Here is a 15,918-nt window from a genome sequence, read left to right on the forward strand (position 1 = left end):
GTGATTTAGACAGTGACAAAAGTGATTTTGACCATGCTAAAATCACTCCTAAAGCGTTTGGTAGTGATAGTAGAATGAGTGGTTTTGAAAAAAAAAATTTAAGGATAATTGATTTTTCAAAATCATCATCCAAATAATACCTTAAAAATCAATTTCAAGTGATTTTAAATTTTTCAAAAATCAAAATTTTAATTTGCCAAGATCCATGAAAACGAAAGTGATTTTGACAATGACAAAATGTCAAAATCACTCTCTAACGTAGCCTAAATCATTACAAACTAAGGTAGTAATGAAAATAAGACTAAATGTATCTTTTAACTTCCAAAATAATATAATTGAGAAATAATTATTCAAGCTCCCTCGTGGCCATTAGCATCCCAAGTTGAGAATATCCAACACAAAAGCATTCTATAATAATTTCATTTGACATAATGGAGAATTGTTCTAATGGTTTAGCTTGATTTCCTCCTGGTGGTGACTTCTCATTTGTAAGCAAATTTCATAAATATATCAATCTATTTTTCTTCAATAATCTCTTTAAGTTCTATCAGTCGCAGCAAAAATGGAATCAAACCGCACATTCCAAGCACCTAATCAACAATAATGTCATCTACCTTAAGCCTATAAAATGCTTCGCCATTCACAAGGCTCTTAAGGCCAGCTTTAAGCTCTGCAACACCCTCTTCCAAAACGGCACAAACGGGAAAGATGGGAACTCCGTGCACTCTTGACTTTAACTCCTCGTACACTTGCTCGGCCCCTTCTTCGTCGATCTTGTTGGCCACCACTAAGGACGGTCGATCCGATAACCCCTTCTGGTGGTGTTCAAGCTCTGAAACTAAATCTTGCAGCTGCTCCCATGGGGGTATCCCTTTATTACCATCTAATGCAGCAGCCAAGTCTAGCACATATGCCAGAACCCTCGTACGTTCGATGTGACGCAAGAAAGCATGCCCGAGTCCACGATTTTCATGTGCACCCTTTATAAGACCTGGAATGTCAGCTACTGTGATTGATAAGTCATCATAATTTAGGTTTCCCAAATTTGGCCTCAGAGTTGTGAATGCATAATGACCAACTATTGGCTTTGCCCTGGAAATGGCTCCTAGCAGAGTACTTTTACCAGCATTGGGCATCCCGACAAAGCCCACGTCGGCTATACTTTTAAGCTCTAAAACAAGTAGAGCCTCGCTGCCGGGAAAACCAGCTCGCGGGTTGGACTCATTGGTTTCAGATACATCAGAACTTATGGACTCATCCTCTTGCCCCAAGGCTTTATGCTTCTTTGAAACTTTGAGAGCATGAACATTTCCCAAACCACCTTCCCCTCCACGAGCAATGATTATTCGTTGACCTTCTACCGTCAATTCCGCAACATTGTATTTCATTTCTTCACTTTCTCCAATCTCGTCTTGAATGGAACTAGGGGTTTCAGGAAATGCAGAAACTCGAGAAATCTCATTTGAAGATGTAGCAGCTTTAGAGGTTTCCCTACCGAACGAAGAATCACCGGTGTTATTGTCACTATTATTACATGGCAAGAGAGTAGTCTTAACTATTGATTCGACTTCCTCTTCTTTGTTGGAATATTTAAGAGACGTCTGGCGGGAATCAGAGATATCATTAACTAGTGTGCCAGGAATCTGCCAGGGATCTAAATCTGTTGAAGAATGTTGTTTGACTACACTGGGAAGTTCACCCTCCACAAGATGGATGACAGTGCCAACAGGTACTTGAACAATCTATCATACACATACCGTAAAACTTAGTATTTATAGATTCAAATTAATAATTTTAACAACAAAAAAACAAAAAATGGTTACATTACGATGCTGTCTATATAATTTAGTTTCGTTCTTGAATTTTGAATTAAAATTATATGTAGTCCCTACACCATTAACAGTGCTATAGGAACCAGATAATAAGACTACAGCAAGATACTACCAAGTCTTTCAAGTTATTTGGACTCGGCCCCCTTGCGAATACTCAAGATTAAATCAATACAATATTGCCTCTACCTTCACACCCGTCCTACCCCTTCTATTTTTAAGTTTATAACCAATCATTTGACTAATAACTAATATACCCTTGCTATCATAATAATATCCCTAACTTCAGCCTTCCAATCACATTGTCAACTAAATAATAGGAGCAAAATGGCCTATCTATGCAAATAGATTCACTCAACAGAAACAAGAACAATAAAACAGTCCCAAGCTCTCAGAGAGGCCAGGACCTCTCTTCCTTGGAAAGAAAATTCCTAGCAACCAAAGTAATCCGAGACCCCACAAGCACCCCCAATCCTCGACAAAATACACCCCTGCGTAGCCTATTGCAATGCTGTCCAATTACAAAATCAGGGAGGGACTACACCGTCCAGCCCACACTCTCACCTATTCCTCTCTTGCTCCCATCTGTACTTTGTCCCCTTTATTACCGACATTTCCTAACTTTCTCCCTATGTAGGTATGGTAAATTGGAGCCTTGGTACCCATCAACACCCCCTACCCAAACTTTCACCTTGTCCTCAAGGTGAAATGCCAAAAATTGCTGCTCGATCCACTCATAAGCTTTCTATTTAAGAAGCACGGAAGTCTCAAATACTTCCTAGGCATCCATGGAAGTGGCTTGCTCAAGGATAGATTTGTGTATCTCTCAAAGAGAATATGTTCTTGATCACCTAAAGGAGTCAAGTATATGCTTGGTTGTAAACCTTCCCAGTGTTTTAAAAAGCTCGAGGCCCACTAAAGCGCAATAGACCTCTATATATAAAGATAAATAAAAATATATATACACACATATATAACATATAAAAGCCAAATAATATTCAAAGTTCAAACATTATAAAGAGAAAAAGAGAGAGAGAAGAGGTTGAGAAATGACAGAGATGGAAAGATTTTATATGGAGGTTTTGTTATAGAAAAAATATTTCCTTCCATGTGAAGGAAGAGAGAGAAATCACAGAATATTAAAGGGATTCACGTAAATGGAGGGAGAGAAAATTGAAAAGATTATGGAAAGATTGAGATCTTTTCGAAAAATAAAGGAAAAGATTGGAAATTTAAAAGATTATGGGCTTTGGGCCCATTTTTATGCTGGCATGAAACCACACCTTCTTTTAAACTTCAATACAAGCCTCAAAGAAATCTATCAAGTTCATGGCCTTTGAAGCACATTGGATAAAACCTTCACAATTATCACTTACACCTCTCAAGTTTATCCATCCTCCATAGCAAGGAATAACCTCCGATTTCCCATGCTTGGTGGCATCCCATCTTTTGAATTTCTCATTAAAGCTCTCAACCTTTGTCCAATCAACTAAATCACACGTATCGTCGTCAACCTTCTCATTTCTATATTTTAACGAAGCTTTACCAACATCGAAAAGGTTGAAACTTTCAGGGTCTTCAAAGTCTTCGATCCAATTATCATGCCAATTCATTCCAGCGACCACATAGCACAATCCCACTCAATTTCCGAAAAATCCTTTTTTTCCCAACCCATTATTTTTAACACTACTCCTCCGTAGGCAAAAAAACTTCTTCTCGTCCCTACCACGAGGGAATGCCTCTGCTTTTCCAAGGAACTTTGCAAATTCCTTTCATCTTTAAGACAATCCTTGTTCTTGAATTTCTTTAATCCATCACAAATCATTTTCCAATATATAGGCCAACCAAGTTAGATTTTCCAATGGGAAAAATACTTTATCTATTGCCATCATATGGAAAGGAAGAGATTTCTACGCACCACCCATAGAAAATTAAAGATTCTTTCAACCCTTATCACACCCTTTTCAAATCTTGATTCTTTAACAAACTTACTATCCAAAGAAAAAGGAAGAAACCCGACTAAGGAACTTCCCAACGGTTGCAAATGATTCCTTTCCTTTATTTCTTTCTTTTTTCCTCCTTTTTTTGATAGGAAACCCATTGAATCTAATATAAAAGAGAGAGACTTCCTCTTCTCTTCTAGTATGAAAACAAAATCATGAAACCAAGGATTACACTTAAAGAGAAGAACTTGTGCACAGCACAACAACTACTTAAATTCAAAACTTCACTTGGAACTTGAGCAATCGAAGACCAACTTTGATAAACCATATCAAAATCCCATGTTCAGCAGAAAAGACAATGGTACATGCTCTAATAAGAATCAGACTTGATCTTCATAGATGGATAGAAAGGAAAACCATCTAGAGAGAGATCCCCTTTAGCATATCAATTTTTTTCATAGATCATGCACTTCCTTCTACCATTTGTCTACCATATTGAGTCAAATTAGCTAATATTTCTTCAAGTCACATTATTATTTAGTTAATAGTAATAACCAAATAAAATCACAATTCAAAATTTAGAGACGTAATTGGAACTTATTAAAATTTAGAGACTAAATAGACACATTCCTCAAATTTTGGAGACTAAATTTATAGATTGACCTAACAAATATGAACAATTAAAAGACAAAAAAAAAAGGCATTGAAGTTGCACACATACAGATCAGGAGGGAATAGATGACCTTATCTTCACCCCTGGTTCCGATCTTTTTTTTCGAAGATCCATGTCCACCTCTGCTTGCATTCTGAAAGATATGGAAGGAATATTGATTGAAATTATAATTCTGTAACTATAAAGGTAGTTTATCATTCTTATACATTATAGTAGAAGCATAAAGAAAGAGTCAAGCATACAATATGATGATTTAAACTACTGAAGTCCCAGAGAGAGGGAGAACATTCCAGAATCACATCGCCCCCTCTTCCACCATTTCCACCTGCATCAAATAAAAATGTGGTGTTAATAACAACAATGTTTTAGGATCAGACAATTATGCCATGAGATTATCTGGCCCAAACACTCACAAATATCAAAGAAAGAAACATAAATGTAATAAGTAAATAACTCAATGCAATATTGCATAGTGCAATGGTTTAGGAAGCTTGAAGCAAAAACAAAAAACAAAACAACAAAATGTTGGTTTGTTTTTACTAGTAGATAATTTAATAGAGGACTTATTTGTTGCACATTCTATTCATATAATGACATTGGTCATCCTTGCCAATGATTAAACAATCATAGTTATACTTGTTAAGAGGAATGTCTTAATTTACTTTACCGAACTACCGTTCCAGTATGATGTTAGCAGAAGCACAAAGAAAGAGCAGCATAAAATGTGATGCTTTAAGCTGCTAAGTACAAGACATTACAATAACTGATTGTTTAATCTTTTCTTCTCACACAACTCTCTCCTTTTTCTTTCTCACACAATTTGGCTCCTAAAACTAGAAAAATGTAGAATCGACTAGATGACAAGTAGACTAAGAGATTAAATAATTACATAAAGCCTACCATCAGGTTGGCCGTGGCGATCGTGCCGACTACGCCGCATGCTATGGCAACCATTTCCACCATCACCTCCTTTGGCATACACCTTAAACCTGTCTACCATTCTTCTCTCCTACATAGAACCCCATAATCCCAAACATAAGTAGAATAATTTGCATTTATATGTGGCTAGTGAGAAGCTAATGAAAACGAGGAAGAGAAGCGAGTAAAAAACCTGTAAAGGGGCAAGCTTAGACTTCTTGGAGGGAGTATCTGAGTAATAGGAAATGGCAGAAAAAAGCCATGGACGACTTGAGGATTCTCTCAACCCTTTCAAACGTAGAACTGTTTTTACACACAAAAACCTCATTTTTCTCCTTTTCTTGTCCCCCTCAAGCACCCTTCATATTTTGGAAAGACAAAAAATTTGAACTAGCTGGATTCCCTTGGGCTAGAGATCTACAAAATTTAAATATCAATTAATGAAGCAAGAACAATATATCCTTTCAAGAATGGAAGAGAAGCCAACTCCAACTAAAAAAAATTGCAATATTGCATAGTTCCAGAATCTCGAGCCCTCCACCGCACCACCGGGCTGGGCAACTTTCGCCACAGCGCAGATGACCATTTCCAGTACAAAAACCAACAGAAAACCACGTAGAATTCAAGCCACATACGGAAAAATCTCAGTTTACGCTCACTTGGTCCACATTTCACTGTTCAAATTTCATTGAAATAACTTCTTCGGATGTGGAAGATGAATTAGAGCAATGAAATTACCGGCCAATATTTTCTTAAATTAATTGTTTTGGAACGTGTAAAATACAAATTCAGTTACAAAAATTCACAAATTATTATCATGATTACTAAAATTTAACAAATAACTATTCAAATTCCTAACAAAATATATAAATATACCATACTTGATTCAAATTCTCCAACTCCCAAGACCCAATTTCTCTCCATTATATAATATAAGCGGTGCATTAAGATGCTGCTTCGTTCACCAAAGAGCAAAGACAGGTACATGTGACACGGAAACTGGTTCGAAACTTGCGGCGATTCCCAACGACACGATGGAAATCGAGGGGAGGGAGGTTAGGAAAGGATTAAACGTACAAGTGTAAGAGTGAGAACAGACCAAGAGTAGACGAAATCAGTAGTGCAGCCGCGACGGCAACGGCAACGGCAGCGAGCAGGCGTGCAGCGGCGGCGAAGGCGGGGAGACGTGCAGCGGCGAAGACGGCGGAGGCGTGCGGCAGAAGAAAATCAACCAACATCACTTATGTTTCTGATTGACGGGGGAGAGACCGGTGATTGTGAAATGAGAAAGCAGGGGTAATTAGGATTTTTTTTTTTTTTTTATGTAACCTGTAATATTACCTTTCACCAACATTGTTTGTTTTTTGGGAATGTAAATAACCGGTAACTTTAGATCTTGAAACCTCAAATGTCTGTAATTTAGAGTTTATTTCGTAAGATTTATTCATTTTAACATTTGTAAATTCATGTAATGTTATAAAAATATATTTACCAATTATCAAATAATTTATATATTAAATTTACTATTATTTGAATTCATATAAAAATTTATTTTTATTAACTTAATATATATTTTTAGATCAATTTTAGTTTATTTTTAGTGATTATTGGAATAGTAAAATAAATGAAATATAACACATTAGATTTGAATTAAAAATAAATTAAGATATTATACTATTGATTAATGTTTATTTTATATCTAAATGTAGCCTATAAATAAAATTTTAGTCAGACATTTTATAATGAATTAGTGCATATATTTATTTTTAAAATAAAATAAAATAAGTGAGAAAAAATATTATTGATGAAAAAATATTATAGAACAAAAAAATGTCGAGGGACAAAATTTTCAAAAGAAGATGCCCTCGACGTGGGAATCTTAAAAACTCATGTTACGGCACGGCATTAAAAGTGCTGAGATGCCTCCCGTACATGCATCCTAAGATGTCCGGACATTTTTAAATACCCGGATATCCAACATTCTTATCAAACAAACACGGGAATCTGAATGTTCATCCCACTGGAATCTCAGATTCCCACAAAACAAACGACCCCTCAATATTTTCTTATTTAAAATGTCACTTAATAGAGTGGTTTTTTTTTCTTTTTTTTAGTAAATGTGGTACTTTTTTAGGAAACTAATTTTTTTTTTTAAATTGAACTTAGATTTTGAAAACATTTTTAAATAGTTGATAACTAGACAAAGAAAAACATTGGTGTTGTAAGCTTAATTTTAAAAACAGAAAACTAAAAATAAAACACTTATCTAATGTAACCTTTGTTAATATATATATATATAATATATATTATACTTTCATCAAAACTTTTAAATAACTTACTTTTATATATATTTCTTCTTTGTCAGGTAGATTTTCTAAATGGAACGGTAAAGGAGAATCTTTACCTTCTTATTGTTCCCTCAACTTTTTAATATATATCCAATTTACCCTTTAAACTTCTAGGAGGGGTGACTATTGAGACGAGGTGTATGTTGAGAGAAATTAATTTAAATGAGTTGGGATTCTACGACAAACAATGCATCTATAGGTGTGATTGCAAATTATCTTTCACCAAAAACTCCAAAATATATATGAAGATTTTGTCAAATACCTATTATACCTTTCATACTTCCACAGGATGCTACTATTTGGATGAGGTGTCTGTGTGATTATTAGACGAAACAATTAGTCTATTCCCTTACAAGCCATTTATAAAATGAAAGAAAAATAAGCACTGTGATACATCAAATTTTGTATTCTTTATTTTCTCCCAAAATGTCTACAAAGGTTTCTTCATTTATCAAACCTTTTAAAAAGAATGCAAATTAAAAGTTTTCATTCTTCGTAAGGGAAACATTGAACATGTCAAAATGAAGATTTGCAAATCCATAAATTAATTTTAGACATGAAGAGGCAATATAAAATTATGGTTAATGTTCCTATTTATCCCTCTTCAATTTTTTTTGTGAAATATATTTCATTCAATTACACATAACCAACAATTTATTTCACAACTATATGTACTTAAAGTTGTAAAAATCTATTAAGTTATTTATCATTTATCTCTTTCATTATTTTTTAAATTCATGTGAAATATTTAATATTAAGCATCAATAAAAAGTATATTCATTCAATTTTGAAAGTTCGCCATAAAAAGTATATTCATCTATTGAGAGAAATGTCTTACTTCCAAAAAATTTAGACCACGTGCAAAACACGTGAATCTAACTAGTCTGTATATAAATGAGGCTACGAACGAGAATTTTTATATGCCTATTTTTTCCCTTCATACTTTTACAGGATGTTATTGTTTCAACGAAGTGTCTGTTTAAAGAAGTAATGCGTCTATTTCCATATGGGTGCAATCGATCAAGAGGTATGACTATTCGACGAAACAATGCGTCTATTCCTTTACAAACCATTTATAAAAGGAAAGAAAATTAAGTACTGTGATATTACATCAAATTTTGTATTATTTGCTTTCTCCCAAAATACCTACAAAGATCTCTTCTTTTATCAAAGAACTCGTACCTTTCCAAAAAGAATGGAAACTAAAAAGTTTTTGTTCTTCGTAAAAGAAACATTAAAGCATGTCAAAACGAAGAATTTACGAATACAGAAATTAATTTTAGTCGATGAAGAGGTAAAGCAAGAGTTACCATATTTGGTAGGTTTTTTAATGAGCGCAAGAAACTGATTGTAGACGTCAAGATAAACAAATTTAGCATTTGAATACTTATTTACCATCAAATTTATCAATGAAGATAGCTTCGAATTGAAGATCAGCGCCGCTTCGTTGGCAGCCTCGGACGACACTACCGCTTAGGGTTCTTTGCAACGGGACATAGCCGTTCGTCGACAAACTCAAGACTCTGATGCGCTTCCTCCGATCAAAGATTGAAATGATCACAGTACAAAATTTATTGGTCAAAACTAACCACATCAGTAAAAAAATTCAGGTTAATTAATAAAAATATATAAATAAAGAATAAAGAATCCAAAAATAGTTAAAATCAAGCAAACAACAATCATTCTACATCACTTGAGAAAACAAACACTCATAATATGAAACAACAATCAAATGGGATAAATACAAATATTAAATATAATTTTATAGGAATCCAAAAATAGTTAAAAGAGAAAAACAATAATCACTCCATGTCAATTTAGAAAATAGAACACTCAAAATATGCCCGCAATACAATGTGGCACTATATGCTTTGCCATGATTATTTGTAACGCTTGAGGATAGACAATACTAAATATTGGAGTTTATCTTTCTCGAACTATTTTTTTCCAATGAACTATGTGCCACTTGCAAGAGGCATCTCAATGGCACTTCAGGATAGGTAGATCTAATGTCGCTTGATGTTACTTTATGTTTTAATCAATTAAGCTATGCTTAGATTGTCATGATTGAGTAATAATTGTATGTCAGATTTCAAGAAAAATTCATTGTTATCAAATTGCATTAATAAATAAATAACAAATTTGATTTTTTTATTTACACATAAATATTGCATCAATTAAAAGATATATGTTATTAAAAAGAAATATTATCTGAAAAAACTTTTTAAATATCCATGCCAATAAATAAATAACAAATTTGATTTTTTTATTTACACATAAATATTGCATCAATTAAAAGATATATGTTATTAAAAAGAAATATTATATGAAAAGGCTTTTTAAATATCCATGCCACCGTGCCAGCTTGCGTGAATCTTAAATAATTAAAAAAATTACAATAATTCTTTCAATATTCAAAAATATATTATATAAACTTACTAAAAGAATAATGCATAAAATTTTAACAACTATCTATTGGAGCGTCCTTTACCATATGGGTGTGATGGATGAATAAGTGGTTCTCAGATGTGACTTCTAATTCTTACTTTCATCAACTTCATGGTATTGAAGAGCTTTTATTGAGTTAGAGCCTAAATGAAGGTTCTATTTTATCTACAATGGCTTTAAGTTTGAAAAAAAAGTTTGACAAGTATTGGAGTTCAATTAAGAAAAGGAATAAATTGATATTTATTGCTGTGATGTTTGATCCTGGTTACAAATTGGATTATGTAGGATTTTTCTTTCCGATTACCTTTGAGGATGCTATAGCTAATGAGATGTTTGATAGTATCAAGACATACTTGGTTCGTATGCATGATTTCTACAAATCACATGACGGTACTCTTAGTCTTGATACTGAAAGTTGTAGTACTGATTCTTCCCAATCAAGTATTACCATGAATATTTATTTAAAAAAAAAAAAGAAAGTACTACCATGGATATGAAAATTGGTGGAAATGTTGTAGCGAGTAGTCTTGTAATATTAAGATACAAGAAGATAAGAGAAGAGAAGAGTTCTTTGGAATTAAAGAATGATGTGAATCAGTATTTAAGTGACCCTAGTGAGGAACTTAATGATTGTTTTCATGTTTCAGCTTCGTGGAAACTTCAGGGCTATAAATATCGAGTTTTATAAAAAAATTGTCCAACATGTTTTGGTAGTTCTAGTGTCTACGATGGCTTCTGAATCAACATTTAGTGTAGGGAGAGGATTATTGATTCTTTTAGAGCCTTTGATATGCACACAAAATTGGATTCGTGGCAAATCGGTGTTATTAGATCTTCCTCCACAACTCGAAGAATTGGAGACATGTGATCAAATTGAGACAAGTAACTTATTTATTGTCTAATTGTTCTTAATTATTTACTATATATTGTTATAACATTTTATACTTTCTCTCTTTTGATAAATTTTTTTTCAAAGAGTTTGCATTCCTCTACCAACAACGTGCATAAATAAATCATGATAAATGCTTTTTATTATTCTTCACCTTTTCAAAACTAATTGTTTTTATTGTATTTGAATTTTCAGGACTAACATATGGAGTGAAAAGATCAAAATCTTTTAGCTTGTTGCTCGTTAGGTCAATTGTTGTATTAGAGATTTAAGAATTTAATTTCTCTATTTGTTTTATGACTACTATTGTAAAATTTTAATATTTTTTGTTGAATTAGAATTTCCATGTTGGTTTGAATTAAGATTTGAAATTATGCATAATTAATTAAGATTTCAAGCTATGGATGAATTAACATTTCAATTTTTCTATAATTGTTTTCGATCCAGGTTAAGAAAAATTAATGTAACCCGGCAACCAAATCCAACCCAACCCAAAAAATTTGGGCCCATTGGTTCCTATATATGGCCAACCCAAAAATTCAGGTTGGTCCAAAAAATGTCCCTAATCCAACCCAACCCAACCTATAAACAGCTTTAACCTTATTAGTGAGATTTCTTTAGAGGTGCGGGTTTCGGGTTGGTTCACAGTTTGGATTTCTGATTTGCGTTTTTTTTAAAGTTTCTTATTTTCTTCTCCAATATTATAATTGTTGTATTCTGTGACAGCTCAATTAGGCCAATGGGCAATCTGACTTGGTGGCACTTCCTCTTTATTGTTTTTATCTGACCTGGATGTCAACTATGTCATACAGTCATTAGCTCACTGCGTCGGAAGTAAGTTTACAAATTTAAGTTATTACGAATTATTATACATACTATTACTGAAAACTAAAAGTAAAAGATGGCAGCCTTGACTCTTGAGTCGGCATCATAGTCGCTTGGCTTTAGGGCTTAACTTCAACACGACCTTCAAGATATATAATTGTATGACCATCGAATTAATAAATGACAGTCCATATTAATCATTGAATCAGCGGCTTGCAAAATCTTTAACCTTCCGCCGAATCAATATACGACAGTAATCACCGATTCACTATCACGTATGTAACACAGACTACAAAGAGAGGGAGTTTACGTTGTCTTAATCATAGCTCGTAACTCGTAAATTCTAACTTCTAGCTTTTTTTTTCAAATGTTGAATTGAATGGCTACTGCTTTGCTTGTGCTTTGGGCCTACTGATTCACTGTATGCTATAATTTTTTGTGACAAATAATGGGTTTATAGAAAGCAAAAAGTGGATTTTTAAAACCTATGAAAAAAGTTGGTTTTTAAAAAAAAAAACTATGGAAAACAATAGGAAAGATTAATAATTTAAAGTTTGTTGATATTTATTTTACTATCAACTATCAAGTATCAATTTCAAAGAATATACTTATTTTAATAACTATGCAAAGAAGAAAGATACGTCTTAACCAAAGTTGATGTTCAAAATATTGAGAAGATAAGAAACACTACAGTAAATACCTCACTCAAATGTGAAATTTTTAGTTTAGAGAATATTAGGAGACTCCTTGTTGATATGATCATAATTGATGAATTGTAATTTAGATTTTCGAAGAGTAAAGGATTTAGGAGATTCACGGAGGAGACTATTACTTTATATATTGGAACTAAAGTTTTTGCTCCCTTCTCGAACTACAATTACTAATAATATTTTATCAATATATATTACTAAGAAGAAGCTCTAAAAGAACTTCTCGTAGATCAAGGGTAAAGAGTTCCACTCACAACTGATCCTGGACATCCTGTCAAAATATTAACTATATGTTATTGACTGCAAATTTTATTGATAGTATTTGGAAGTTGCATAAGAAGATCATCAATTTTTTTTCGAATTTATAATCATAAATGGGATACCATAAGAAGAGAAGTTGAAAGATGTTTGAGCAATGGAGGATTGAAAAGGTGTTGATATTGACTATCAAAATAATAATTCATCAAATGATACTGTTATTACTTATCTAGTTAAGCGTTTCAAACAGGGGTTCATTTTGGATGAGGAGATTTTGCATGTTAGGTGCTGTGCACATATTCTGAATTTTATTTTGAGTGATTACTTGAAAAATGTGCATGAGTCGGCTACTCGAATTTGAAATATTGTAAGATTTGTTAGATCTTCTCCTACTCAATTTGGTAAATTTAAGAAGTGTATTGAACAAAAGAATATATCTAGCAATAGTCTTATATGTCTTTATGTTCCAACTAGGGGGACCTTGACATACTTAATGCTTGAAGCAGTAGAAAATTTTGAGGAGACATTTGAACAACTAGAAGACCACGACATAACATACTTTAACATGAAAGATGATCATAATCCAAAAAGTACCATTGAGAGATTGTTCGCACATTTACTAAATTTTTATCTGTATTTTATGAAGTATGATTCTTAGAATTTTTGGTTCTCTTAATTGTACTTCCTATACGATCTTCCATGAAATTTCTACTATCAAAATTGTATAAGAAACTAGATTTGTGGTAGTGGTAGTGGTAGTCTCATTTTTATTGAAGTTGCAACCAAAATTTAATTGAAATATGGTAAGTATTGGAGGAATAGTGAAAAGACCATTACTTATTATATGTTTTATCTGTTTTCGACCCTCGTTGTAAGAATAAATTTCTTATGTATTGTTTCAATAAGCTATTTGAGTTTGATGTTGCAAAGAAAACAGAAAAGAAAGTAGAAGATATTTTGAGACAATTATTCAATAAGTATAATTTATATATGCCTCGTAATGTTTCTTTTACTTCAAACAGCCGAATGAGTCAATCTATGTCTACTTCTAGAAAAGAGATAGTGTTGTAAATCATTTTCGCTTTACATTTGCTAATATGAAAGATACTAAGATGATGTGCATGTGGATTCGGAGGTGGGTGTTTACTTGTTGGAATGTGATAACTCTCCATATTCTAGAAGAGAAATGTCTTGGGTAGATTAAAAATGGTAGAAAATAGGTAAAAATTAGCATTGTTTTAGGCTTAGCATGTAGACATTCAAAGAGAAGTTTTAGTTGCAGTTAATGTTGTGGTTTTTTACGAATATTGTCTAACTTTGAATGTTTTGTTGCAGCACTGTTGATGCTAGAGCATTGAAGCTAGAAATACAAAAGAAAGAGAGCTATAAGTGACATCTAGTTTACCTAAGAATTACTGCGGTAAAACGAAAAAGTTCTATTGCTGCTTATAGGCCTTATTTTACTGACAAAATTGTTGCCCTAAATTTGAAGAGGGGTACAAAAAGCTTCAAATGAAGGTTTCTCCATGATTCTTCATCAATCCCTACGGGAGACAAGAGAAGAGAAGTTCTCACCTTGGAAGAAGACCCAAAAGAAGAAGAAGCTCGTTGTAGTTGAGATTATACTGATTTTCTTCATTTATTTATTTTTTCTTTTTTGTATTCTTTGGTTAATGGGTTTTGTATTTTCTTCTCCCCTCCTCTTTGTTATGGCCTTAAGTTGCTAAGTACATTAAGGGGGTTGTGGACCTTTGCTTATGAATGTTGTTTTTCTGGTTTATAAAATTTTTTCTACTTGTTAAAGCTTGTTTTACATTTTTAAGTTTAATGTGCTTGATCAACATGTTGATCAATCAACTCTTTATTAGCTTTTTGGAGATTGTAATAGGTAGAGGATAACTTTAACTTGTATTAGATCTATCTTTGAGCATAGAGTGTGTGGGTATTTAGGGATAAGACTCACCTATTATGGCTAAAAAACTATTCTGATATATTGTTGGTTCAAATGGGCTTTGGATTAGCAATAAAATTTGGGCAATTTGCGAAGCTATCACGTTTATTTAGCCAGTAATTTATTTGTTGGAGTATTGGTTAGTAACATCATAGTAGGAGGAAATCTTAATGTCTAAAGTATTCCTCTCTAAAGTTAAATCAGTAAAGTTGTGAAAACGTATCAACCTTTTCAGTATTGATGCTTGGTTAAAACATTAATTGGCCAAATCAAGTTTCAACTTATGGAAACAACTTTAAGTGATAAAAGAGGAGAAAAACGCCTTTTGCCTTGTTGGGTTTTAAAAACTTTAACTAACTATCCATAACCGGGCTTGGGAAAAATAAATTTAGCTCATGATGATAAAGGAAAAACAAAATTTAATGTTCATGGAAGTAGACGACATAATTAAAGGATGAGTAGAATTAAAACAAGCTGGAAATTATGGAGTTGTAACCCGAATGACCCTAACCCGTTCTCTTTCAAGATTGGGGAGCAATACTCAGTCAATTCCACAAGGTTGTGTGATTACAACTTCGTAATGAGAATGAGAGAGATAAGAGTAACCAAGAACTTGCTGGAATTTTAATTAAACAAGACTAAAACTTACAATTGAAGAATAATAAGCTGGAAAATAAAAGGGAAAACTTGAAATAAGTAAGGTTAAAACAATAACAACTCAAAAACTTAAAGGGAAAACGAAAACAAGCTGAGAAGTAAATGTCTAAAGCTGAAATGATCACTCCGGGATGATGAATGAAGAGAATGAAATGCAAAATTTATAGGGACTTCAAGGTGGTTAGGAGATTGAGAGCTTTGTGGAGAGCCATCCATTTCAAACACCTTTTGGTTAGATAGTTGTTGAATTGGCAACCTTTAATGTATGAAAGACACGTGGCAGAGCTTTGAAAGGCTTCAAATCACACCAAAACGTGCGTTTTACATTAAGGGCAATCTCGGGATTGGGGAAGGCGCCAAGCGCCTAGCTCGAAATTTTTCTACACAAAAGTGTAATTTTCGTTAGAAATCAACTCTAAATAATGTAAAAACGTCCTATGTGCATGTATAACCTAAGATAACTTAAAAT

The 15,918-nt window shown here is 33.1% G+C and overlaps 1 protein-coding gene across 2 annotated transcripts; it reads right to left on the minus strand.

The window, feature by feature from the left end:
- Positions 1-391: 391 nt before the first annotated feature.
- Positions 392-6,660, minus strand: LOC148207873 (putative GTP-binding protein OBGM, mitochondrial). Of its 2 annotated transcripts, none has more exons than XM_088118231.1 (6): positions 6,463-6,660; positions 5,557-5,780; positions 5,346-5,454; positions 4,688-4,770; positions 4,516-4,578; positions 392-1,742 (listed from the first exon to the last, which is right to left on the minus strand). In XM_088118231.1, exons 2-6 carry the CDS (start codon positions 5,689-5,691, stop codon positions 591-593), a joined length of 1,542 nt encoding a protein of 513 aa, XP_087974357.1. In that variant the 5' UTR covers positions 5,692-5,780; positions 6,463-6,660; the 3' UTR covers positions 392-590. The 2 variants fall into 2 exon arrangements, with proteins under 2 accessions (XP_087974357.1, XP_087974358.1); XM_088118232.1 differs by having other exon boundaries at positions 6,441-6,660.
- Positions 6,661-15,918: the final 9,258 nt, after the last annotated feature.

The sequence above is a fragment of the Momordica charantia genome, unplaced genomic scaffold, assembly GCF_013281855.1.
Source record: "Momordica charantia cultivar OHB3-1 unplaced genomic scaffold, Mcharantia_2.0 BLBB01000043.1, whole genome shotgun sequence".
In the NCBI taxonomy this organism is placed as follows: Eukaryota; Viridiplantae; Streptophyta; class Magnoliopsida; order Cucurbitales; family Cucurbitaceae; genus Momordica; species Momordica charantia.

Bases quoted from the DNA above. Each gene is read 5' to 3' on its own strand.
- LOC148207873 (XM_088118231.1), bottom strand. From the start codon at position 5,691: ATGAGGTTTTTGTGTGTAAAAACAGTTCTACGTTTGAAAGGGTTGAGA. The intron at 5,455-5,556 runs GTTTTTTACTCG...GGTTCTATGTAG, and splicing joins CTAAGCTTGCCCCTTTACAG to GAGAGAAGAATGGTAGACAG. The intron at 4,771-5,345 runs GTAGGCTTTATG...TATTTGATGCAG, and splicing joins TCGCCACGGCCAACCTGATG to GTGGAAATGGTGGAAGAGGG.